At 41.0% G+C, this 27,733-nt stretch overlaps 1 protein-coding gene and 1 long non-coding RNA gene across 7 annotated transcripts in view; one reads left to right on the top strand and one right to left on the bottom strand.

Annotated features, from left to right (window-relative positions):
- Window positions 1-27,733, top strand: part of LAMA2 (laminin subunit alpha 2) — a 365,889-nt gene that overhangs the window by 318,831 nt on the left and 19,325 nt on the right. For all 6 annotated transcript variants that reach the window (XM_077926009.1, XM_077926008.1, XM_077926013.1 and 3 more), the window contains 10 exons: window positions 805-964; window positions 4,467-4,591; window positions 5,533-5,695; window positions 8,199-8,343; window positions 9,771-9,912; window positions 15,797-15,917; window positions 18,282-18,458; window positions 20,779-20,927; window positions 24,033-24,209; window positions 25,940-26,135. In XM_077926009.1, coding sequence (XP_077782135.1) covers window positions 805-964; window positions 4,467-4,591; window positions 5,533-5,695; window positions 8,199-8,343; window positions 9,771-9,912; window positions 15,797-15,917; window positions 18,282-18,458; window positions 20,779-20,927; window positions 24,033-24,209; window positions 25,940-26,135 — 1,555 coding nt within the window. The remainder of the gene's footprint in view (window positions 1-804; window positions 965-4,466; window positions 4,592-5,532; window positions 5,696-8,198; window positions 8,344-9,770; window positions 9,913-15,796; window positions 15,918-18,281; window positions 18,459-20,778; window positions 20,928-24,032; window positions 24,210-25,939; window positions 26,136-27,733) is intronic.
- Window positions 792-27,733, bottom strand: part of LOC114594134 (uncharacterized) — a 62,121-nt gene continuing 35,179 nt past the window's right edge. Inside the window, exons 2-3 of the long non-coding RNA XR_003705888.2 lie at window positions 2,205-2,316; window positions 792-1,892 (exon numbers count right to left, since the gene is read on the bottom strand). This is a non-coding gene — a long non-coding RNA (uncharacterized LOC114594134). The remainder of the gene's footprint in view (window positions 1,893-2,204; window positions 2,317-27,733) is intronic.

Raw genomic sequence — 27,733 nt, 5'->3', positions numbered from 1 at the left:
AAATGAATTGGAATTTAAAGGCCTGGCACTTGCAGAGAAAAAAAAACTTTGATAAATGTTTCTGCTCCATAAATGGAAGGATATAATTGATGCATGAAATAATCAATCTCCGTGGAATAAATTAATGCATTAAAGGATTGTTGTGTTTCATTTTCTTTAAAATCAATGGAAGGTTTTCAGTTTTTAATAAAAGTTTTTAATTGAGAGCTTAATCTTTCATTTGTTCCATTTGAATAAACCTGAGATACATCTTTATTCTGGTTACTTCCTTTTAAAATAGCAGAGATTTGTTTGGGGTTTTACAGACACAATAGTTCACAAAAAGTCATGGGCTTAATGTTTATTGCTAAGGAACCTTCCGTTCCATATGCATAAGATGGGGGGGGGTGGCTTTCTGGAAGCAGCAGTGAGACTGTGTGAGGGTCTGGCATCACTAGTCCCCAAATACTGTTGTGGCCCTTTGGAACGTTTGTTTGTTTGTTTGTTTGTTTGTTTGTGAGGGCAGCACCATTCATGGCTTCACCCAATAATGAACTATTACCAAGGACACCTTTAGTCAGGCAGCTTTGATGAGGCCTAATCAATAGAGTGGCCCACTGGCTGATCTCCTTCATGAGATCAACAGCTAGTCAGTTATGCTGTGACCCACAATGTCTCCTCATAGACTAAAAGTTGTGTATAGAAATTCACAAAATGTTCTTTTGTATGTGTAAATTTCTTTACTGACTCAGGACTTTTAATGAACCTATGAATTCATTGATCAATGGTTCCCATGTCTCTCTTTCCCCCCCCCCCCCCATGAAGGACTGGAAGAAATGGCACCATTTCCGTACAGGCATTGGAAGGTCCTAAAGCCACCATTGTACCAAGCATTTTCAGTGCAATTTCTCCACCTGGTTACACAATTCTGGATGTGGATGCAAATGCCATGCTGTTTGTTGGAGGCCTAACTGGCAAAATAAAGGTAATGGGTTGTTACTTCACTAGTCCAATTTAATCCTGTTACCATCCTTTGATTTACTTTCTTTTAGATTGAGCAATGATGGCAATCTTAGTCAAATGAATGAAGCACCCTTCCATGTTCAGTAGCTCTTAGCAGGCTGCATAGAAGAGCTCGGGATAAGGCTATTTATATTTGAGGCATCAGGTGCTGCATTATTAACACTGTTCTTATTTATCATTGCATCCAATGCATGCCTACTCAGAAATGAGTCCTGCTGCATCTACTAGGTCTTATTTCCATGTTGATATACATGGGATTGCACCATGAGTTGTTGGTCTCTATCTGCAGTATGCTGCAATGTTGCTTATATTGGCTAATCCAGTAAGCATTCTGGGTATTTCAGATCATTTGCAGAAGGGTGGTTGTGGAAATAGGTGACAGTCTATGTATTTTATCAATATAAAGGTGACAATATTAATGGGGCACGTTGCTCTATGTAATGCTTTCTAGCAATCCAGATCAATATCAAATCCTTTTCCAGCTTTACTGAAGAACACTGGATATAGTTTTATAGAACACAAAAGGCCTGCAGTGTTTTAAAAGGGGTCACAATCACTATTCCATTAAATCTGGGACTAAAGTGCTTATAACTGAGTGAAGGATTTCAGTATTAGCTTTCAGATTCCTTTTATATTGGGGTATATGGCACGAAGAGGCAATGCAAGCACATTTTTCATTCATTATGGGTTCATATGGCATAAGGTCAGAGCTTACACACACTCATGCACCTATATCCTGGCAGTCGGCTCTGAAGTGAAATCTAAGATTATAAGTGGGTGATGTTGGATGCTTTGCACAAGCACTCGGCTGGAATGACAAGTTTGGAAAGATGTTTGACAGGCTATGCAGGTATCTTCCAAGCAGCTCTGCATCCAGTCTGTCAGTCAGACTGAAAAACAATGACAATGTAGTGAGATCAAGATACTGTCAATCAGTCTGAAAAAAATACTTTAAAGAATTACTTATTTCTGTGTCTGAACTACATTCTAGCAAAGTTAAAGAGTTATTTCGGTACCTGATCTAGCAAATCGTATAATTTTTTGTGCAACGTTTTATTTTATTGTTTATTTTAATAAATAAATTTATAAACTGTCTCACAGAATAAAGCCATTGAAGCAAAAACAGTTATAAAATTGAGCTTCCACAATTACGGGGTTCTACTTCAAGGAAAAACCTTCTTAAACAAAAATCTGCACTGTACCTTTAAGTTTCCTGACGCAAAAGGAGATGAGGCAGCCATGGCTTCTGTCTCTCATTGCCCCCCTGTCCTGTCATCTGCTGTGTGGCACACCTGGAGTTAATGTTCATTGCAACTAAAAGAAAAATAGTCCATGAGACAAATGGGCAGAAGAAGCTGCCAACTCCCAAAAGATACAGTGCAGTTCTGGCAACCATAGTAAGGTGGTACTTGCCAATTCCCCGTTTTAGGATTTAAAAAAAATAAAATCTATTTTTCTTCCCTCTTTCGACTTGCACCCCCCTTTCCAATGTGCTTTTTCAGTTTGACTCCAGTAGAATGCAGTGCCTACTCATCATGAAGTTCTCAAATGTGCCAATTAAAATATTCACAATGACCTTGGAACAGATCGCCCATGTTGTTACACTTTCAAGTCATGCCTCTCTTTGAAAGTCAAGTTGCTCTTCTCCATATGCTCACACATTAATATTTTTAATAATCATAATTGCTTCATGAAAAGTAGCAGGTGCTTGTGTGTCTCAGATTGCTAAATATCTGGAATTGAAACTAGCTCACATTGATGAAGTGAAACATAAAAGAAGATTGGATACTTTAGAAAAGGACAAGTTCCTCTTGAAACAAATACGCTAAAAGCAGTCCATATGACCTTAGCCAAGTATTTTTTGGGGGAATTTAAATGTTAATATTTCTGGCTTGTGAATAATAATTATAATAATAATAGTAATAAATCACGCCCAACTTATTAATTTAACTTTGTCAAGAGTCTACTCTGACTGCTAAACAGTGAATCCTAGTTAAGTTCCCAGCCTCTCTTTCGGACAGTCTAAGGCAGCATTCACCAGATGGTGTGATGGGACTACACCACTCACCTGACCGCTGGTCAATTGTGTTGCTGCTGCTTACCAGGAAGGAGAGGGAGAAGGACAAGGCAGTGGTAAAATCGGCGCAATGCAAAGGCACTGGTCGGAATGCTAGCTTGGCTCTGCCAGAGTATTTGCACCTTGCTAACCACGCCACCCCCTCTCCCCATCTACCTCCTGGTAAGCAACAGCAGCAGAACCAGCCAGAGGTGAAGTGGGCAGCACCAGCCAACCACATCATCTGCTACTGGCAGCATTATCTTTGCAGAAATCACCTAATGGATCTGCTCGTATAGTATGGAAGAGCTTTGGGATTCTCCGAGCTTAGAAGCAGTAGAGAATCTCAGGCACAGAGACTGGGTGCTACCTCCCAGGCCCCTCTATCTGGCCCTTGGGATTCTCACCAGGCCACACCCCTCACAGCCCTGATCCATGCCCTTCTCATGTGTTTTGGCCTGGCAGGAATGTGTTCTTGAATGATGATAATGCCTTTGGATTGCCTGTATGGAGGATGGAGAGATGTGTGCAGAAACCTCTATTTTTTGTATGGATGGAATGTGGCCTACTGTACAATGTTAAGAGTCAAACTTGTTCCACCCACTTTCCCCCCCTGGCCCTGCACATCACTGGCATATGGCCCCTACAAGGTTGCCAGTGAGAGAATGTGGTCCTTGACTGAAAAAGGTTCCCTACCCCTTGTCTAAATGGCTTTCCCCTTGGAGAAACTTTCACATGGCTTGAATCAAGCAGGTAACACATAGCTGCTTGTTTGAGTTGGACATGAATAACAACTATCACTAGGAAGAAAAGGGTGTAATGAGCAGTGTGTGGCTATTCTCCAGGATCCATCTCATGGAAACTTCATTTATGACAATGAAGGTTTTTTACAACCACCAGATGTATAGCAAAGTATCAGACTTTCATCAACTATTAAATGAGTTCAAAAGGAGACTGTTTGATATTCCAACTTCAGCTGTGAGCACACTTTATAATGACCGGGAAACCATGAAGCGATGAAGGAGGCAGATATGCCAGTCCACAGCTTACCAACAAGGAGAGCAGCCTCCATAGTGAGATCCACTTAGAATGGCTTTGGGGGAAGACTGTAGATCAGCCTGCTCTCACTTCCTTTCATCACCGTTTAACATCCTAGTATGTGAAGCCACAGAGCTGACCTCTTTCAGCAAACTAGTGCTTCTTGTTTTTGCATTAGTGTATATCCCTGGACACAAAGGATTGGGTCCATTTCAACCACTTTTCCACATCAGTTGAAGACTAAAAAGTACTTGGGGACTTTCGAACAAGCAAATGCTATCTGCCAAATAAACCAGTGGCCATGTATTCATAATACCATTGTCCATTAACCAGGAGCTCAGAACTCAGTCTGGATGCTTTTTGTTTCCAGAAATCTGAAGCTGTACGAGTTACTACTTTCACCGGCTGTATGGGAGAGACTTATTTAGACAGCAAACCAATAGGACTATGGAATTTCAGAGACATTGAAGGAGAGTGTAAAGGGTGTGCTGTCAGGTAAGATTTTGCTGTATATTGTCAATGTTATTGCTATTAATGTGCAGGTTACCTGAACAAAAAAAAAGTCATAATTCTGTTAAATACCAAGTTGCCTAAATAAACTCTCCCCTGTGTTTTCATGCTTCTCTTCAACCGTTTCTGTATAACAAATGCAATTTACTAGACAGAAATGAATAACCACATATGCTTCATGGATACAAATCTGTGCATATCAACTATAAATGAGGCATGGATGTTGGAAGCTAAAGATATATCTTTTAAAAAGCTAAACCTATTAAGGTCCTCTAAATATCACCTCTAAATATATTACAGCTGGTTCATATTGCCATTTTCATATAGGAAATGACATTTTGAAGCCACCCTAATTTGATTTTTTGGCATAGGGAACCAAGCTCGTGAATGTCTGCTCATGCATATCCAATCCTTGTCTGATTGACTGGTCAACATGCTAAACAAGATAACTGTAGAGTTTGCATATAACACAGGACTAATTCCTTCCTCTTGTTTTCTTCTTCATAAAGTATTGATTTGAAAACACATAGTGGGGATTGGGAACCTCCAGCGTGTGGGCCAGATTTGACCCAGCACAGGTCCAATTTGGCCTGTGGGATTCTTTCCCCCATGCAATGCCCACTTGCCCTACATACGTGATGTCTGCTGTGGAACAGGCTGAGACCCAGCTGCGCAACTGAGTTCCTCACGGGGAACTTAAATGTGCAGCTAATCTCTAAAGAATGCCGCGGTGATCTCACTGCTCATGACTTGAAGAGTGGTGCATCTACCTGCTGCAGCAGCTGCACAAAACATTTCAGCTTTGAGAAGGTTTGTCTATGTGAAATAGTTGCCAGCCCCTACTAATGCTTTTTCATGGTTGCTTCTATGTAAAGCAGTTCTGGAAGTTCTGATTTAGATTTTGAAAGTTTCCCTTTCCTCCTCAGCCCACAGGTGGCAGATGGTGAAGGAACTGTTCAGTTTGATGGAGAAGGTTATGCTTTGGTGAGCCGTCCAATAAGATGGAACCCAAATATCTCCATGGTCATGTTCAAGTTCAAGACATTTTCTTCCACTGCTCTTCTGATGTACCTTGCTACAATAGACTTGGTAAAGCTAGCCTAAATGTTTCTTGGCTTCTTTCATTAACATTATGAATTACACAGTTCCTTGTAAAGAGATTAACATGCATGCTTTTACACTCGTGATGAATGTCACTTAAGTGAAGACACTGGGTTTAATGACTTCTGTGAGGCCATTTATAGTCAATTGTGTGATTTGCAAGAACATAACTCAGCAGCTTGTATAATGCTTTGCACAGAGCTCTGTGCAGATCATTACAATGATTATTCTTAGAATTTATAATTTGTTTAAAAAAATTAAGTTGTATGGCAAAAGACTCCTCAATAATGGCTATTGGGTTTTACCTGTTATCTATTAGAGTTAGGCATAACATGGCATCAAAAACATTTCACCAGAATGCTTTTGCTTTTGTTAACAATTACTTTTGTATCTGGTTATTTGTTAGCTTCCTTGGGTGTAAAGGAAAGGAAAGTGGGACATATATTTTTAAGTAGACATCCTTCTCCATGTGTGGGTGCAATGTCTGCATACTAATAGATTTGCATAGGGCAGGATGGGGAAACCCGTGGTCCTCCAGATGTTGCTAGACTATAACTCCAATCAACCCTGTCCATTGGACATGCGGGCAGTGGTTGATGGACGTTAGAGTTCAACAACATCTGGAGGGCCACAGGTTCCCAGGCTTGGTAGATCCTTATTCCTTACGTATTCCCACCATGCACAGACATTACAAGAACATTACAGAGATTGGGAGGTCAGTGTACACTTCCAGTGCCTCAACTACTTCTCCTTCTCTGCACTGTGGAAGCTACTTGAGATCTCAGTCTCAAGTAAATTGTATAAATGTTCTCATCTTCTGGGTGCATGTAGACATATCTAACATCAGAGTTAAGGAACCTGTGACCCTCCAGGTGCTTCTGGACTTCAATTTACCATCAACCCTGTTCGTGCCTGTCCTGGCTGGGACTGATGAGAACTGGAGTCCAACAGTGTCTGGGGAGAGATGGATTTCTCACCTCTGGCTTAAACTCATGCCTGGGCTGCCTAATTAATATGTCTGTATAGAACAGATCATGCGTAGAAATGCATAGCCAGTGCACCTGCATCCTCATTTGAAATAATCAGCCCTTGCACATGAGTTGCCTTGTGCACCAATATAATTTTTGGGGTGGTAGGATTAGCTCAAAACCAGGCACCCCCAAACTCAGCCCTCCAGCTGTTTTGGGACTACAACTCCCAACATCCCTAGCTAACAGGACCAGTGGTCAGGGATGACGGGAATTGTAGTCCCCAAACAGCTGGAGGTCCGAGTTTTGGGATGCCTACTCAAAACAAAGGCCCGTTCTAGTCAACTGGAACTTACTGCTGGAACAAGACTATAAGCTGCACTCCCACAGAGTTTCACTTGACATTGCTGCTGTCAACAGAACTATGAAACTCCTTCAGAATCACAGCTGATCAGGCCTAGACATTAGTACAGAGAGGGGTGGCTAGATATTAGATATATGAAGTCTACACAGACCTCCCAGTTCCCGTAGAGAACTGTAACATGTTCTCAGGTGATAAAGGAAACATTCCCATAGGGATGTATCCATTAGGTGATAATCTAATTATAGGGATTTTAACTGCAAACTAACTTGTCATTGTCCTAGTTCTTCCCTTAGAAATGGAACCAGCTGTAATAAACAGATGGCAAGAAGTTCTGTATAGATTATACTGCATGTCTGAAATGTGTCAGTTATTGGCAAATATAATGAGAACTTTGACAGTTCTAGAGATATTTGCGAATGTCTGAAACTCCAATATGCACTGGCAAATGCAGTCAGTCACTTAAAGTGTGATCACTAGCATTTACTTGTTATGGGGTTGTCAGAATATTGATATTTACCAAATGTGGACATTACCAGCAACACATACGCAGAGGGTGGTAGTGTTTGCAAAAACAGGCAAGCAGCCCATGGAATGCTGTGGCAGTGATACAAAGAGACACCTAAATATGAAGGCACACTGGTCTTTTTCAGCTTTTTTCTTTCTTTCTGCCACAAAATCCTGTAAGAAGGATATTAATTTGGAGACTTGAGTCGGAGGTTATTTATTATTTTTCAGATCATTTTTTAATGTTATCACGATCTGTGTTGCAGTGATGAATGCAAGCGACTCCACCTTGCCGTTCACAATAATTTACTGCCTGGTTGGAAATTAAAGAGCAACATATTTCCACTTTATTCATTTACCTTCTTAGGAACTGAGGCGGCAACAAATTAACTTCACCTATGATGCCGTCTGTGAACTAAACCTCTATTAAGAAATGGCAGAAAAATAATCTTAGATATTGTTGGGAAGGGGGGCTAGTCACTATTTGAGATTACTTTCATCAGAAAATCACCTGTCTTTCAAAATCTCACAGTGCAATCATCAGACTACATGTTTACTCAGAAGTAAGTCTCATTGAAGTCAGTGGGGCTTACTTTCAAAAAACTGGACATAGGACTGCATCCTAAATAAAGTTTCTGATGCTTCTCATTAACAGAAAGATTTCATGAGCATAGAGCTCAGTGATGGGCGCATTAAAGTCAGTTATGATCTCGGTTCAGGAACAGCTTCTGTTGTTGGCAACCAGAACCACAATGACGGGAAATGGAAATCATTCACCTTGTCAAGAATTCTAAAACAAGGTGAGTTCCTGCAGTGATAACATCATAAACGTCCTAATTATCTTATCCAGCACAGCTAACTATCTAATCATGGAGAAGATGATGTACAAAATTGCTGGGTTTAGAAAGTTGTAAAAGAAAGTGATTTAGCAACTTCTTTTGCTTAAATTACAGATGGCTCAGGTTAGCTGTGACTGATTGCAGTGTCAAACAGGTCTCTTATGATTTTCTTTTGAAAATGGTAGCTTAATTTTTCAGGCATAATTCTGCCTTACAGCTACCTAAATTACACTCTAAAATGCATCTGAGTGAAAAATGTTTTTTTCATGCAGTGCCCTGATGTTGTTCAGAGTTCATAAAACAAACCTGCACTATTTTTGTTAGAATGTAAATTGGGTTTTGTACTTCATGGTGCCTTTCATAACTTAAATCTATCAAATTGCTTTCAAAATGTGGAGAGTTAAAATACTGATGGCACAGTATATCTGTCTACGATACACAATGGGCCCTTTTAGCACATTGTCACAGCCCTTTGTACTGCAAGGAGAAAAAGACTCCCCATAAATGACAGGCAACTTTAATTTACATGACTGCTAATGTTGCTGCCGAATTCAACTTAAAAAACAAAACAAAAAGGAATGAGAATATTTCCAAAGGCAAAATATCTATAGGACGTTTAATCAAGCCTATAAGAATTTCATACATCTCTGTTTGAAATAAGAAAGCTGAGCTGAAACAATCTTTGGCTCCAGTTGGTTCATGCTGTCTTGCTGAACCCTGGAATCTAGAAACTTCTCTGTGTATGTTCACCAAGATAAACTTTTGCAGTTTTGTCCCTGCCAAAATAAATACTCTGCAGTCGTGGAATGGTCACAACCCGTTTAAGCAAAGCGACTAGGATAAAATCCTAATCACATTGGTGGTATTACATATTTTATTGCTGTTTTGGTTTTGATGGATATTCCAGTTTGTACATTCTCAGAAATCTTTTCCCAAACAGTCAACATGATAAAATAGGGATAATTAAGCTTGGCACTATATCTAAGGGTGCGGGGGGAATCTCTCCCTATGAACTGTTTGTTTTAATAATTCTGAACTTTTTGGGGGGTCTGACACATCCATTCCCTCCCTCCCCCATTGCATTTTTTATTTCCATGCTTGCTTTTTTGTTGTTCTTCTTCAACAACCGTGTTCTGCTTTTTCACCCTTAGTGGTTTCTCTTTTCTTCCTCCTAGCAAGCAGTTATGTGCCATTCAGCTAGAAAAGGCTATTCAAAAACCAATCACTGGTATAATCAGAATGTACCTGGTCATACTTTTCCCTCTCTTAATTGAAAAGAGGGTATGGCCAAGTGTGTTTGCTCAGGAATGGAAGAAGTAGTTATAAACATTTGAAAATTCTTCTGTAGCTCAAAGCCCTATTTAATTTTTCTTCTTATATTTTCTCAGCTAATGTATCAATTGTAGACATAGACTCCAACCAGGAAGAGATCATCACAACAATTGCTACAGGGAAGCACTTTGGCCTCAACTTGAAGGCCGATGAGCCCATCTATTTTGGTGGATTGCCAACACTGAGACGAAACCTAAGGTAATGGCACTTAGCACATAGTCAACTAAAGGAATTCAGGAACATCAATTGTTCTCTAAACTTTTTCTTAATGATTCATGAAAGGATTGCACACAAAAAAGATACTTATGCCACACACCCTATTCTGAAACAATACACGAACCAAAAAGACAGCCAACCGCTGAAATTCACTTTTATCTGAATTTTGCAGGGGGCTTCCCCAGCCAACTAATGCATACAAAAATGCTTATACCTAGGACAAAATGTGCATACAGGTGCATATATTACTGAAAATAACATACAAAAATGCATTATATGGGGACTGGTAGAGAAACAGCTGGTAGGAAAAAATTGTATAGTGTCTGCACCTGCCCATAACTTATCTGCTCCAGGCCCTATCATCCCAGGCTCAATTTGCACGGATGAAGCAGTAGCCAAGTTTAAAGAAATGTGGTTGAGGCACGACATGTTGCTCCGTCCCCACTGCCCTAGTATCTGTTTTCATTTTCTGTTTAATCACATATGAACTCAAGACAGAATTTCTTGCTCAGCTTAAAAACTTCCTATAAATTTTATTATGCATATAGTATTTTCCATATGCTTTCCTGTCTTCGTTAATGCTAAATGAGTTGATAAGGTGCTGGAGTGTAATCAGTGTTTTCTGTTTTGAAACAAACTCTGGAACCTTTATCAAAGTTTACAGAAACATTTCTGCAATGGAAAAAATATCTCTGGTACAAAGTGCCGATACTGTGCAACACAGGCAAACCCATTCACCTATATCAGTTCAGTTTCCATGAAAGAATAACAATGATGAAGTCATTGCATAGGCAGAGAGATCTAGATAAGCTACTGGGCTGCTACAGAGCCAAACCGCCACTATTGCACTGTTATTGTTGTTTTAAAATTTGCTTGTTAGCTGTTCAGGTCACAGGTCATTTTTTAGAAATCAGGAATTGAGCTGCAGCTCAACATAAATGACCTTATTTTGTGTGTCATGTATAAACCCTAACATAAGAGCTGTGCCACATAAATTACAGCTGTGTCACCAAAGCATCCAGTGGCCATCCAGACACATCTGGAAACTCACAAGTAGGACAAGGAAGTTCCATTTGGCTATTGTGGTTAATGTCCTTTGAGAGACCCATTTTCCACAAATTCCTTTTTAAAGCTATTTAAGCTACCAGCCTCCACCACATAATGTGCAACTGAATTCCATAAGTTACTTGTGCATTGTGTGAAGAACTTTTATCAGCCCTGAACACTCTAACAATCAGTTTTGTTGGGTGGCCCTGAGTTCTAGTATTATGAGAAGAAAATTTCCCTCAAGCCACTCTTTCTCCATCATTTTACATACCTGTGTTATGTCCCAATTATTCCTCTTCTTTCCGAAACTCCCAAATGTTTCAGCTTTTCCGTATAGGAAAGGTGATCCAGCCCTTTGATCAAGGAGAATGATACAGTGGTACCTCTGGTTATGAGCTTAATTCATTCCGGAGGTCTATTCTTAACCTGAAACCATTCTTAACCTGAGGTACCACTTTAGCTAATGGGGCCTCCCGCTGCTGGTGCGCGATTTCTGTTCTCATCCTGAGGTAAAGTTCTTAACCTGAGGTACTACTTCCGGGTTAGCGGAGTCTGTAACCTGAAGTGTACCACTGTATTGAAGGAGGGTGCAGCCTAAAGATGATGGAAGATTTTCCATGGACCTCCCCAACTAGCTATTTCCTTCAATCCAGAAGGACCCAACGATTGCTGGCAACGTTTGCTCTCTCCCAAAGGATCCTAGGGTGCAGTGGCCTCACGCAAGTGATGGTCAAAACTGCCATCTGATATTGCAGGCCTGAAAAGTGAGAGAGCCCATCAGCTACTGCTGGATTTACAACAAGCCGCTCTTAATGCCTTACCCTCAGTGAGGGATCTTCTCTGTGCCCTGTCCTCTTCCCTTCACCAGCAGGTCTAGGTGTCTTCCCCCTCTATAGAGAAGGTAGTCCAGGAATTAGGGGTGGGCTTAAGGTTGGTGGAAGCCCCTCCAGCCTAACATACTTGACTTTCTTGGTTAGAATTTATGCTATTTACAGACATTGTGCGGGGCTGCAGAGAAAGGTGGTGGTCAGTTGGTTAATTTTTGAAACACTCTGAGGATTTCTGGGTCAAGTGCTTCCCAGCATGCAAGTCTTACGGAAGGGCAGTGGGGGTTTGTTAAAAGCCATGGGTGTATATTTTAAAGAAAGTGGCCTGAATATTAGGCAGACTGAACAGTCTGTATCATTATAAGAATTTGGTTTGTTATAAATGTTATAAGTGCAAATAATAAACAAAATTGTATTTGTTTTTTTTCTTCCTCTCTCTCTTTCTCTGTTCATTTAAATCCTAGTATGAAATCCAGGTAAAAAAAAAAAAAAACCCCGTCAAATTTCAAGCAATACTTGCATGCCTCGTGCTCTGCATGGGTTAAGCGCAGCTTGCAACAGGTGGCAAAGCAAAAAGCAATTTGTGTCTGTATCTGTTCCAGCTGTTGCTCTGGGGCTGTTCATTTGGCAATGGATCCTGCTGCAGCAAATCAAGCTGCTCCTCAGTGCTTAACACAGCCTTGCCGCATGCTGCGCACACACTTGCAGCAACAAACACTTAGCATAGCATCTTCACACAGCTGTTTATATCTTGCTGTGTTGGGTTTTCTTTTCCTTTTTTTTCCTTTTAAAAGTTAATTATATCAGAAGTACAAGCTGTATTTTTTTAAAAAATAAAAAGCAGTTAAGAGTTTCTGTTCAGCACAGAGCAAATTAGTGATGGAACACGTGCAGAAATCTGTGAGAATGGAGTGTCAATCACAAGAGATTGTTTATTTTCTCAGCAAATTGCAGGGAGGGACACTTGACTCTCCAACCTCTCCGTGCAATGCAGGCTCTTTCTGGCATATATGTTTTCTGTATATGTTCAGGAACATAAGAATTGTCTTATTGGATCAAGTCTCTGTAGGCCAGCAATCTGTCAGCAAAATAATCTCTACCATAAGCAGAGTGCAAGGGTGATAGCCTTTGGCTTGCCCCAGAAAACTAATATTCATAGGTGTGCTGCCATTGTACTTGGATACCCCCACATAGCTATCCTAACTAAAGCCTGAACCCAAAGTCTTCCCAAAGATGATGAAAGGGGGACAGAACTTCTGTAACTTTCTGAGGGGAGTACAACAGTCTCCACGATTTTAGATGTGGGGTATTTTTATTTACATTTTACAAGGTGGCAAGGGCTTTCTTTCTTTTTCCTCTTCATCTCCCTCTTAAGAAGAAAGCCAACCCACACCAGCCCCCAAGGCAAGTGATGTTTTGGTGAGAAAACCTTGGCAGACAGGCTGGCTTTTCTATACAAATATGGGCCAGACTGCCTCATCGCAACAGTATTCTGTGACCATGTAATCTTGGCTTGGCTTACTTCTTAAAAGGACAAAAGAAAGCAAAATGAAAGTTTACCAGCTTGCATATATGCAAGTAAAAAAAAGAAAGAAAAAAAACCTTAAAGAAAACACAACCGAAACTTTAACCATCCATTCCCGAAACATTTAGCACCATCTCCCAGTACCACCAAAATTTGATTGGGAGATATATTCATTTTGGGTTAGTCTCTCTTAATGAGCCTGGAAACCCTGCTTATCTTCCGCTGAATTATAAAAAGCAAACCTCAGCCTCCATATTTTGCTCATTGTCTAGACAACTACAATTATTTCCTCAGGTGCATCTAATAAAGAGGGATCCCACAGATGGGTTCATGCAATGTTAAAATTTGAATTTAAGTTAAAGTATATCATAGCTCTTATACAGAAGTAAATTATATCCTTTTGGAGATATTTTTGGCAGCCCTGGAATTAAAGTCTGTGTACCTGAAGGTTGCCCAGTGAGGTAGAGTCTCACACTGCTGTTGTTATGTGAAACTGCATTCAAGTGGTGTTGGGAAAATTAGAAGGTTCTTGAGGCTCAAAGGATTTGTGTGTGTGTGTGTGTGTGTGTGTGTGTGTGTGTGAGAGAGAGAGAGAGAGAGAGAGAGAGAGAGAGAGAGAGTATATGCATGTGAAAGAAGAAGATGCAGATAAATCTTTTCCATAACTTTCTCTTGAAACAAATATCTTCGTGAGGGTCATTTTTAGCTTGGAAATGTCAGGAGTGTTGAAAGGTTTAAGTACCCTTTCTCAGCACATCTGTGTGCTCAGACACAACCCACCCCAGCCTGCTATAGCATAAGAAAAACTGAGGTGGGAGAGAGAGTCTTAGAACTTTGATTAACATGTAGTTTGAGCCTCAGTGACTATGAAACTCTGGCAAGATTTGCTTGGTGAGACAGATGGAATTACAGGTTGTTAGGCTGCAGAAAAGCTCTGCTATTGTGAATCAGTGCGTGAATAAAATGTAGGAGATGAAACAGAAAAATTTTCAAAGTTGGAAAGAAATTGTGTTTGCCTTTCTCAGAACTTTCTGAAGCTCAGTTGGTGCCCACAGGGAGACTTTAGAACCTTCAACTAGCAGTAACATAGAATTGAGATTTTCTTTTGCTTCTTTTTTTGGTATTAACTCTAAAGTACTTGCAGCTTTTGAAATAGACATGCTATGCTTTGCTGAGATGGCTACAAAATGCAAAAATAAAAAATAAAAATGCCACAGCAGAAAAAAGCTATTGGAGGACATCCAAGTTGCTGATCTTCTATATTATAATGTTGTTTTTAAATTAAGATCATAGATATATTTTTGTGCATGTGCATATATGCACATTCATATATGGGTATATGAACTGTGAATTGTTTTTTACCTTATTTAATACTAATGTTTTGTGTTATTTTCATGTGAGTATTTTACTTGTCTGATCTGGTCAATTGGCCAGATTGTATCCACATCTCAAGATGCCCAATCTTTCTTTCCATCGACCATTAACATGGATCAGAGGGTTAACTGCAGTTGCTGCTGCTTCAGGAAGGCTGCTGTTTCAGGAAAAATCAACATTTATGAAGCAGCTTTTCCAAGCCAGAGGAGTGATGATAAACATTCAAACAAAACTGCTCCTGGTTTGGTGCTCAGTATAAAGGCTTCTGAATGATACTAACACTATCCTTCTGCTGCCCTTCTGTCAGATCACAAAACTCAGGCTGTTGTGTATTCAAGTGATAGAATCATAGAATTGTAGAGTTGGAGGGGGGACCCAAAAGGGTCATCTAGTCCAACCCTCTGCAAAGCAGAAATCATCTCATCAACCATGACTGTGCTGGTGAAAATAAGTTGTGCTCCAGCACCATTTTCTGGGACAAAAGTCCCTCACCTCTGCTATATTCCTGAACATAGGAGAAACTTTGAATTCACGGTAGGTTGCTAACATTTTTGTGATGTGAGCACAACTAAATAATTGGGCAAGTGGCTCATATGTTACTTCTTCCACATGTCTAAAGAAAACACTTCATGTAAATAGGCAAACTGTCAAAAAGTTTTCTAACCTTTATCTTTCTACACTTCTTGGAGAATAACCTATTATTTTGTCATCCTGCTACATTTTACACAGAGATAACAGTGACATTAAATGCAGAAGTAGGGAAAAGGTCTGTATTTTTGGTAAATGATGAGAAGCAGAATTTATGTAAAAGGCTGCAATCCAGGGGAAGTTAGTCATTGATAACTTTATTCTTCTGGTAGAATGTTTAGCATTTTAATCTCCTGGACTGTGCTATCATCAATTATTATTATTATTATTATTATTATTATTATTATTATTATTATTATTATTCCCATTGAAATCTGTAGGTTTTGTGACCTATGTGACTAGCATCCTCTGGATTGTGGTCAGAATCTTTAAAACAGTAATATGGAAAACTGTTTTAGCCCTTTTGTGACTCATGACTAAACCTGTTTTGACCTTATTTTTGCAGGCCTGAAGTAAACACAAAGAAATACTCAGGCTGCATCAAGGATATTGAAATTTCTCGGACGCCATACAATCTTCTGAGCAGTCCTGACTTTGTGGGCATTAACAAAGGCTGTACACTGGAGGTTAGTTTGCTTTCCATGTTTCCTTGAATGATCTTAAAATGATTGCTCCATGTTTTATCAACAAGCAGCTCTGGCAAGGAAATTCCTGAGGATGAAGGAGGTCGGTGTGGTGTAGTGGTTAAGAGCAGTGGACTCGTAATCTGGTGAACCGGGTTCGCTTCCCCACTTCTCCACATGCAGCTGCTGGGTGACCTTGGGCTAGTCACACTTCTCTCTGAAGTCTCTCAGCCTCACTCACCTACAGAGTGTTTGTTGTAGGGGACGAAGGGAAAAGAGATTGTTAGCCACTTTGAGACACCTTAGGGTAGTGATAAAGCAGGATATCAAATCCAAACTCTTCTTCTTCTTCATTCTGCAACATACAATTCCATTAACAAAGTTGCCCCACTTCCATCTTGCTTGGAGGAAATGACTGCTTCCCCTCCCCACCCCCCGCCACTCCTATTTGTATGGGACTTACAGAGTTGCAATGAGGACCTACAACATGTCATTCAATTCCCATGGAAAATTGCTTCTGCATGATTATTTCCCTAACCTTCTCTTAATGCCTAACACTATTTGACTTGTGGCCCTCTTCATTATCCATCTTTCTGAACAGCTATCACTGAAACATGGAGCAAGCTTGTTTTCTGCTGCCTCAAAGGGTAGGACTCAAACCAAATTGCAGAAAGGAGATTCAGAGTAAACATTAGGAAGAACTTTCTGATAGTAACAGCTGTTCAACGATGGAACAAACTATCTCAGAAGGTGGCAGACTCTCCTTAATTGGAGGTTTTTAAACAGTGGTTAAATAGCCTTCTGTTAGGAATTCTTTAGCTGTGATTCCTACATTGCAGGGGCTTGAAGTTGATGGCCCTTGGGGTTCCTTCCAAGTCTAGAATTTATTATTCTTTGATCTTCAAGATGAGACCATTTCATTTCAGTGAGTTGTACAAAAGTAGTCCTTAGCAGACTGTGGTCAGAATTAATCCTGAATATCATCATAATGCTGTATGTACAAGTGGTCCTTAAGCAATCTCATGTTTTTTAAAAATACGATTCAGTATTCTGTGACATACAGCCCCTCTTCAGTTCATCCTTAATATCTCCCAGTGTGAGAGCTGTAGAGCCATGGGCAGTACATGCCTTATTTATGAGTTGGATTCAGGAGACGAGCTGAAGTGCTTAGCCCAGATAGCAAGGCAATGACAAACAGTGGAGCCTAATGTATGAGCAGATTCGTTTTAAAGTGCAAGCAACCACACTGTGGGGACAAGGCAGGTAAAGATAACCATAAAGTGTGTGAAGCAAAATCCTATTCAGATTTAACACCACAACTGAGGCTCACTTGTCAGCATTTGGATCTTCCATAAAGTACGTCACATACCAGTGGGGCAAGGAAGGGCTGGGAAAGTATATTAATGAATTAAAATGGATTATTTTTAGGCTGTGTCCAAAAAGGCAGCAAGTGAATAATTCAGTAAATAAATACATTAATAATACATTTTGGAATTGTGGAAGATCTTCTGCTGGGCCACTCCCATCACAAGTAACCATGAGGAAGGTTTTGTGCATGTGATTTAATTCCAAGAAAGTTCTCTGCATATTGACAAGTTCTCATCAGTGTTTTAACAAGCAAGGAACTGTCTTGGAAATGGTTGTGATTAAAAACAACAACTTGTTTTAGTTTCAAGACCTAGAGGCCATTTGCAGGACAACTTCCATGACTGGGGTGAACAGGCTGCAACCCAGAGACCTGTGGTATCTCTTGGAAATCCTCCCTGAAGGCAGCCTTGGGGGTTTTTCTCCTCGTTCTTTAATCAGTCCAGCACACCTACGGTACTATGTGGCCCTTTGGAATCTTACTCACAGCAGCCAGTTGGGAAAGAGGGCAAGTGGTAAGATGAGGAAGTGGGGAAGAGGCTGCAGAATCCACATATCTCTCTGCACTGGGGTTTTCGAAGGTACTGTGCTCTCTGACTTGCAACTTGTCGACCCTAGCCATGACTAGCTTCATCACCGTGTGACCCCAACACCTGTCAAACTGACTTCCATGATTCAAGATGCACACACATCATACTTAAAAACCAAACCCCCTCCCAAAGAAAAAGAATATTAGGAAATGTATTTGGTTAGGAGTACTTGCAGATCTCAGAATGGTCCGTGGTGTGTACAAAGCCTCAAAATAATAATAATGCTGAAAGACTGGACTGTGCAGCTCTTTTTAGCTGAATCTACTTTTCCAAATGTTTTCTGATATTGGGTGATTTAACAGATGGACAAATGTTTGCACAGCATTTTGAATGTAAACTGCTGAGCTGTTTATTATTGCAAGAAAGTTTTCCTGTTCTGGGTCATACTCATCCAGTCCCTTCTTTTCTGCAGAATATCTACACAGTCAGCTTCCCGAAACCGGGCTTTGTGGAGCTGCCACCAGTCTCGCTCAATGTGGGAACAGAAATCCACTTGTCCTTCAGCACCAGAAATGAATCTGGCATCATACTCTTTGGTACTAGTGGAGCACCTGTACCCCCACGGAGAAAGCGCAGGCAGACTGGGCAGGTACAGGATGATACCAGAAACTGGGTTGCTTGTTTGCCGCATCTTCATTGGCCAAAGATATTGTTCAGCTCCTGCACTGCAGGGACTATTTTGTCTTTATGTTGGGTGGGAAGGGAAATAAGTTGGAGATTCAGAACGTTTCCTTGAAAGTTGTTCCTATCAAAGTTTGAAGGGGAAGGGATCTCATTAAGCTGACATATCAGACGTTTGGTCCATTTGGTACACCTAGACAAGGGGCTCCCAAACATTTTGGACTAGTGGGCCCATTTTGAAAGCTGAGAGTGTTGGAGGAGACAATTACAAAATACTGGTAGCTGTCATGGAGGAGTGTGTGGCATAACACAAAATTAGAGAGAGATAATTGCCTCCACCCTGAGCCAATTTTGAGGGTTTGCAGAAAAATAAAAACTCTGTTGGGCAAGTGGAAGACCCTGCACAGGGCTTCTGCTGGTTAGGTAAATTCCACCCTCGCCATTCTCATTTCAGACATCACTTATTAGATCCTTGCAGAGTTTAAAGGTAAAGGGACCCCTGACAATTAGGTCCAGTCGCAGACGACTCTGGTGTTGCGACGCTCATCTCGCTTTATTGGCTGAGGGAGCCGGCGTACAGCTTCCGGGTCATGTGGCCAGCAGGACTAAGCCACTTCTGGCGAACCAGAGCAGCACACAGAAATGCCATTTACCTTCCCACCAGAGCGGTACCTATTTATCTACTTGCACTTTGACATGCTTTTGAATTGCTAGGTTGGCAGGAGCTGGGACCGAGCAACAGGAGCTCACCCCATCGTGGGGATTCGAACTGCCGACTGTCTGATCAGCAAGCCCTAGGTTCTGTGGTTTAGACCACAGCACCCTATAAAATTATTTCTAGGACCTCCCAGGGCCCCCACTGTAAGCCTTCATGGGTGCCATGGCACCTGCAGGTGACCCATGACCTAGACCATGGGTCATGTACCCTATCACAGATGTATCGTCATTCCTCTAGATATGTCCATAATGCTGCTTTCTATGGTTTCCGCCCCTGTGAACTAAATAAAGACATAGCAGGAAACACTTAATGTACTATACAATACCTACAGGACAGTGTTTTGGTTCATTTCACGGTTTCTGTGAAAACTGTTTTCCCATTTACTTAACAATCACTTGCCACTGATCAGGCAGTGCAGGGGTAGTCCTCCAGCTGTTTTAGACTGCAGCAACCATCATCTCCTAACCATTGGCTATACTGCCTGAGTGCAAGAGGAATTGGAATCCAAAACATCTGGAGGCCACCACATTGGGTACCCTGATATATCCAGTTAGTTTTTAAAAAACAAACAAAAACCAAGCCTGTTCCAAAGAGTTCAGTGGCACTTTCTCCCAGGTAAATGTGCATGGGATTGCAGCCTTAGAGATGCCATGGATTTTTCCTCCAACTCCTGGTAGTGCCTTCGACTGGGATGGGAAATGGTTTGGTTTGGTTTGGTTTGGTTTGGTTTGGTTTGGTTTGGAGAGTTTTCCAGTGCGGAAAAAATCAGCAGCTGTTGTGTGAATACAGTTAAAGTAGAAAATTCTGGCTTTCAGTAATTTATGAGGAATCTAAAGGAATAGTATTATCTTTGCTAGGACTTTGCTCTCAGCAAAAGAATTCAGTTGGCAACACCATGTACAGTGGTACCTCGGGTTACATATGCTTCAGGTTACATACGCTTCAGGTTACAGACTCTGCTAACCCAGAAATAGTGCTTCAGGTTAAGAACTTTGCTTCAGGCTGAGAACAGAAATTGTGCTCCGGTGGTGTGGCAGCAGCGGGAGGCCCCTTTAGCTAAAGTGGTGCTTCAGGTTAAGAAGAGACCTCCGGAACGAATTAAGTACTTAACCTGAGGTACCACTGTACAGTGGTACCTCAGTTCTCGAACGACTCTGTTGACAAACATTTGGAACCCAAACAGCGAAATGCTTCCGTTCTCAAGCATGCCTCGGAAGTCGAATAGTTTCCGCTGCATGTTTTTCAATTTTCTCAACTGAATTTGCGGACAGCCCTTTGCGCCTTGGTTTTTGAACGTTTCGGAACTCAAACAGTCTTCTGGAACTGATTACATTTGAGAACCGAGGTACCACTGTACTACATTTTAGAAATCTGTGATAATTTCAGGCCATTGTCAGTCATGGCTAAGATTTGACATGTTCATGGTTCATCTGTAATAAAATAAATGGAAGCTGAAAGGATGACAGTGTTCTTTTCTGCCATACAGAGAGGGCGTGGCGCATTTTTTGGGAATGATCTTATAAATACACAAAGTTAAGGGCTTCCTTTAAAATGCTGGTTCCTATTGCAGGCCTATTATGCTGTGTTCCTGAACAGTGGTCGACTAGAAGTGCACGTCTCTACCGGGATAAGGGACCCTCGCAGGATCACCATCAAACCTGCATCTGGCGAGTTTCATGATGGCAGAGAACACAGCATCCGAATAGAAAGACTTGGAGGGTAATAACTCAGAATATAGGGGTACTGTAACCCTGAACATTTGTTCTAGCCCAGTAACTGAAACTATGAGGAGAGGAGAATGAAATCTCCGTGCAGCTTTCATTTAAAAGTCATCTTCTGACAGTGATGATTTCATTATGGCATAGGTCACGCTTTAGTGTAGGCATTGCCGCTTAAGATTTTCATTAATCTAAATTGCTATGTTAACCTTTGATACTTTTTGCAAATACACTTTATTAATCTAATTTGTGTGGCTGAGGAATTGGATCTTGAACTAATATTAAGGAACAGCTTCCAATGAGAAGGAATGGCAACATCAAGACCTAACGACGCCCACGCCGAATTCACAACACCTGAAACTTCTTTATAAGTTTCTCACATGAAACTATGGGAAGGTTGGGGATTGATGCCTTCTGAACTGGAAAAGGGCCCTATATCTTTAAGAGTCAGGGCAATCTGGAGGAGAGAGGGAATAAGGAAAAGGAAGAGCTAAGGTGCAGCAACATAGCAACGGCATTGGTTCACATTAGCACGTGCTGCTAGATGCCGTGGTGCAGGTGCAGTGTTTGAACATTGTCTTATATGTTAAGGATAAATCATGTCTAGAAGTCATGAAATAGGATACGAATGTAATCATCAACATTCAAGGGGGCCCCTGCCACTTGCTTTAGGGGCAGTCCTGCAGATGGCAAGGAACAAAAATGAAAAAGATCTGTCTGAGGTGGGGGAAGGGGCTTTTTAAACACACCAACACACATGCCCTCTAAAAGAGCACTATCAATCCAGGTATTTATGCCTGCAAGTATTTGGTGCAGCCCTAATGTGCATCCACTGAAAACATAAAATAACAACATAACGTATATAAATAATGTAACATAAGATAATACTGATAACATAGCATAAATCCCTCATCCATCCACCCTACAATGCTTCTGGAGCCACCATGGGCTATGCTGGCTTGGAGGCCAGAAAGGATTACTTTGGTTATTAGTTTTTATCCCTTATTATGTCAAAGCGCACTTTCTGTTGGAGGCCCTGCAGCTCTAATAAATATCTTAACAAGTAAATCCATTCATTCCATTTCCTCAGAATCTTCCTCGTTCTCTAACCCATGACCTTATTCCCAAGCAAAAACATGTTTTGTCAGCCTCCTTGGTACTTGTTTAAACTTCAAATTCCTAAAGTCAGGTTTTTAATTTTCTTTAAATGTCACCATAGATGACAAAATGCAAGCTGACAAGTATTGATAATACTACAATATCTAGCAGAATGCAAAGGAAATCCTTTCACTTAACAAACCAAATAATAATGCTGTATATAATACACAGGATTATGTTATTTGCTACCCTGTAAGGACTGCTAATGCCAGCTCATCATTGCTTTTACAGCACCCTCTAGTGGACAGAAATACAGAAATAGGCTCATGCTTGTGATTTTCGTAACTGTCCAAAACACATACACAACAGACTTCATTTTCCCATAAACTGGGCTGGAAGAGAAATGAACAAACCTCTTCATCTGCTAATCATTACCCAAGCTTTATTTTATTAAAAGCAGAGGACATTTTTGAAAACTCTTCAGAAAGCTAATTACCCATATGATTATAAACTCATTGCTTCCCATTCCAGGATAATTATAGGACAGCATTGAGGACTAAGGCATATCATCATGTGCTGGTCTTCCGCATCAGAGTGCATAAACATTTTCTCTTGAACAATAGCAGAGGGCTTTGTAAATTATTAGGGATTTCACCAGGAACAGGTATTATCAGCTACAGGAGAATCAAGCAAGCCTAAGAATGTCCAGCTTTACTGGGAAGAAGGTATCCAAAAATTTAGAATATCTAATGTGGAGTTATTGCTATTCCATTCTATGGCACAGACTCCTGAAGCTGGGGGGAAACTAAATGGATCATTTAGCCCAGCTGCAAAACCTTCGACAGAATGTAAGAAAACCCAAAATGGTTTTTGCAACTTTTTGCACAAATGCACTGAGCAACTCCTTCCAGTCCTCAGGTAGCCTCGCATCTGGCCCCAGTATCTATTTTCATCTTTGGTTGCACACTTCAGCACAAATATTACATTTCGGAGTACCCAATATTATCATTAAGCTGAGGTGAATAAGCTGTTGTTAGGCTCTCGGACATGCCCACCCACTTTCACACATATTGCTTTCAGGATGCTTATAAAGCTATCCATGCAAAAATAATAATACACTGTCTGCCATCTTATGGATAAAGTCCCATTGGACTCATTAGGGCTTTTTTCCAAGTAAACCTGTATAGTGCTGCAGTGCATGACATTTGCAACACCGGGTTGCATCCGAGCCACGCTGTGCTCAAGCCACACGGTGTCCCCTCTTTGGTCAGGCCTCTCCCAGACACACATATACTTGGGCCTTTCCTCAAATTTGAGACTTTTCAGAGAAAACAGAGGCTGCGGTTGGAAGGAAGGGGTGGGGAAATTGCCATGTGTGAGTGTAGCTTTCAATGGAAACCACAGCAATTAAGACGACACCACAAAGGCCAAAGTAGAAATTATGTTTCTTTAGGGGGGAATCATTATTATTATTAGTCCAGAATTCTGGATAGGCCCTTTGTACAAAAGGACCCCCTGGTGCTAAAGCTAGTTGCTATATTGCCACTACAGGTGTACTTGGCTTTTGAAAATATATAACATACATCTTTCATGGATTCCAGCAGTCACCATACTCAAGGGGCTTCACTGTTCTTCAGCAAGAGCATAATAACTAGTGGGGAAAACCAGGAAAATAAAGAACCAAACAAAATGTGACCCCTTTCATTTTTTTATCCTGGTGGGCCATGGGAAATTATACTTTAGCACTAAAAGTAGCCTTGATTGTTTCTATCAGTAGTAATGCTGTCTGTCTATAGGCTCTTCTTTTCAGTTCATCCACATACTAATTTCACTGATATTCTATTGGTTTGAAGGTTTTATGCAGCCAGAGCAGTTTGGGTTCTCATCCTGCAGCTCTTTAAACGAAGCGAAAACTGCATCCGTCAGTGTTAGGGTGCAGGTACAGCAGCAGGAGCAGCAGTTTGGCTCGGGGTATTTGTGTATTAAGTCACTTTCATTGATTTTGCAGGCTGTTTGTGATCCAAGTAGATGAGGACAGAAGCCAGTCTCAAAGACTCCCGTCAGATCAACCTGTTTCCGTTAAGAAGCTTTTTGTGGGAGGGACACCACCTGAATTCCACATTGCTCCTATTAGGAACATACCTGCGTTTGATGGCTGCATATGGAACCTTGTCATCAATGCTGTGTGAGTATCTATTTTTTGTCAGGTTATATAAAGCACCCTATTGATATAAAGCTATGTTGCTTATAGAAACCAACTGATGTTATTCCAGTGGCAGGCATATGATAGATGGGGATCTACTAGTAGGTCTCTCAGTAGGTCTTTGCAGTACATCCCAATCATTTAACAACAGCCAAAATAACAATACTTTTCCCACCTATGTTAGGCTGCTGAAATAAATAAAGCTAACCAGGAGTGGCTTTTTGTGTGAAAGGACTCTGGTATGGAAAACAAATTTCTATGGTCAGAATCTGCTCAGAGGCACCCTGTACTTTAATTTTAACTGTATCTCTGATAGGTAGATATCCAGGTTCTAGTAAAAAAAATAAATAGAAAGGAGATGCAACAAGCCTGAGTCTCCCCACCCCTGTACTATTCTAGATAACGAAGTCTTAAATTCTGACAATATGTGCATGCCCATAATACGATATAAGGTTGCCAGCTGAGCAATATTTGCCTGGTATAACCCAACCATTTGTGATATTCATCAGAAAGATGCCACACTCTTAATTTCCATGTTAATTTTTGACAAAGTAAACCAACCCACAATGATAGCTGATGTTATTCCTGACATGGTAAAACACCAGATGGCTTGATGAAAGGAAAGTTCTGCTAGTCAGACCAGATGGAAAAAGTCAAGTTTATGGTGATTTTAAAAGAACTGAAAATGAATATATGAGAACTCTGTTAGCTGATGCTGAAATTTTATGATATTTGTATGCTGCTCCATAACATAAAGCTATCTGGGTAGTGTGCAATGAACAATTATACACTCATTAAACACATGCAGAAATAATTTGTGGAACAAGATCTCTATTTGATGTCTATGCTTTTTCATATCTTCCGGCACATGTCATATACTAGCTGAGGCACATGTTGAACAGAGTTATAGCCTCACCAGTGTTGTGCCAGGTCTCAAGCACTAGCAGCTGTCCAATTCAGTTTCACAGAAGGGCCACACACAGCGTGACATCTTAGCTCCAGGTTTACATATTAGCTGAACCAGGTGATTTTCAACTGTATGATCAGCGATTCACTGAAGCATATATGCGTCACATGGCACTGTCTCTACATACTAATGTCGACAGCATTGAAAGTGGGCAGAACCTGCTATGTACCTGAATTATAGGCTGCACATGGAGCGTCAACAATATATCAACTCTTGGAAATGTATGCTCACTAGGGGCAAGGGGCAGTAGTGGAAGGCACACCAGGACAGCTGTTTGGCTTCCCCAGTGCATTTGCACTGTCCCACTGTGCCAACCACACCTCTGTTTTGCCTCTTCCCCTCTGTGTCCCAGGAGCAACGTAGCTGAAAGGCAATCGGCGAAGCAGCACAGCACCACTGCACTGTCCAATACGGGTGGGTAGGTGGGGGGTAACTTTGTGTATTTTCAAAGGAAAAGGGAGCAAGCTTCATGGCTATGTAGGGATTTGAACCTAGTTTTCCCAGTCTTCTTCAACACTACACACCGGCAGTTCACCATGGTGGTAAATGAAATTAAAGCCTTATGAAGAGAATCCAGAAGTATCTCAGGAAATTGTGTGTTACATCATCAGATTAGTTCCTCATCCCCTCAACAACTGCCTCCAAAAAGGCAAACTACACTTTTAAAAATTATTGATGGTGGTGAAAGGATCCAGTTGAAGAATTCCTGTTGTTTGACATCACTGACTTCATTGTCTCTCTTCAGTCCGATGGATTTTGCCCAGCCATTATCCTTCGAAAATGCAGATATTGGCCAGTGTCCTGATCAAGACCCACTGCATGAGAAAGAGGATGAGGATCACATCTCCCGTGCAACAGTTGTGATCCGTCCTGAACCAGATACTGCGGAAAAGATAGCGAGTGCAACCTCTCCTCCTCCACCCCCTTTCCCACCTTCACATGTAAGTGTGCTTTGTTTCTATGATGTGATTGGGTGGATGAGTTGGGTTTAAAAAAAAAAATCACAGGTTTTTACCTGGCACTGGTAACTGCATAGTGATTATGGTGATGGTGCATAATCGACTTTTTGGATTCGCTAACTGAGCACTTTGCAAATAGGGCTTCATATGGAGACTTTGTTCAGCATCTCAGTGGTATCCCTCTTCTGGGCAATGCAACAGGAACACAAAGCCTGCTGTTTCTGAGCAAGCTGAATCTCTAATATGATCTGTTCATCCCAGTGGGAGGAATTCAAGATTGCACTAAGGCAGTCATTCCATCAGGGCAAGCATTCCCCCTGTGCCCTGTTCTGGGGGTTCTTTCAACATCCCCCCCCCCGTGCCAATTTGGGGTGGGGGGCTGAGGACACACAGGAGGAGGAAGGAAGCCCCGTTGTGCATGCAGATGTTATCAGCTGGATCCCCCAAAATGCATTTGCCATAAGATCAATTTCAAGTGTTGTGGGTGTAGCTTTGTAGGTCTTGCTATACCACTCAGTGAGATTTATTAGTTGCTCATAGTTCCTGCTTAACTCAAAATGGTGAGTCTGCTGCCAGTTTTCAGCTGAATGATCAGTACAGAGGCATGCATAAGTTAGCACTTGTTGCTTCATTACTGTGGGAAACATTTAACTTTTATCACCAGCTTCTCAAATTCCATGGAAATCTGGATCAACTTTTGGTCCTTTGGGGTTCTTTCTGTCTCCTCTTTGGCCGGTCTCTGCTTTCTGAATTAAACCAACACAATGTATCCATGGATAGCTGATGAAAAGCATGGGAACTTTAAAAAATAAACAAACAAATATGGTCCTAACAACAAGCAAGTCAAGAAGGTGACTAATGTGAGCTGCAACTTGAAGATATAAATTCCATTCATCACTATTGTTTTAGAGCAAAGCATAGGAATATAGTATATATTTAATATTTTTGTAAGTTAATTTTATACTCAAAATATCACTGGGAAACCTGGTCTTTATCCCTACCTTCACCCTTGGTTCACCCTCATTAGAAACCTGGCCTAAGATGCAAATTTCACACAGCAGATATGAGGGTTCCTGTGCCTTTGACAACATTAGGAATCACCTTCCAGGAGAGAAATATGGCTTTTCTGATGAAATTCCACCCGGACAGCAACTTTAGCCAGGTTGTGTTTGTGAGGTGAATACTACTGCAAAAAAGAATTCACCACTTCATTTTTACCACTGTCACCTATCTGATACTTGTGCTTTTTCAGTTGCTTGTATATGAACCTGTCATCTAAAGGGAGAAAGGCTTCAATTCTCATTACTCAATCTCTTCTCTTTTCCACTTTCAAAAGATAGAACTTATAGGTCAGAATGTCAGCATTTCAAACTTTGCTTGACACCTGTTTGTTAGTTTCATCAGATAGTCCTATATAAGCCACTGTGGAAAATCAAGCCAACATCTCTCCTCGTCCACTACAATCACCACATTATAGACAGAGGATTGGGTCCTAAGACAGAGTAGAAGGACACATCTTTCCTGTCCTGTGCCCTCCCATGAACCCATGAAATGTCTGTCCGCAGAGCGAGGGGATCATC

This window comes from Podarcis muralis, chromosome 3 (assembly GCF_964188315.1).
Source record: "Podarcis muralis chromosome 3, rPodMur119.hap1.1, whole genome shotgun sequence".
NCBI classification, from domain to species: Eukaryota; Metazoa; Chordata; class Lepidosauria; order Squamata; family Lacertidae; genus Podarcis; species Podarcis muralis.
The sequence above is the reverse complement of the archived record's forward strand: the minus strand, read 5'-3'. Positions and strand labels throughout refer to the sequence as shown.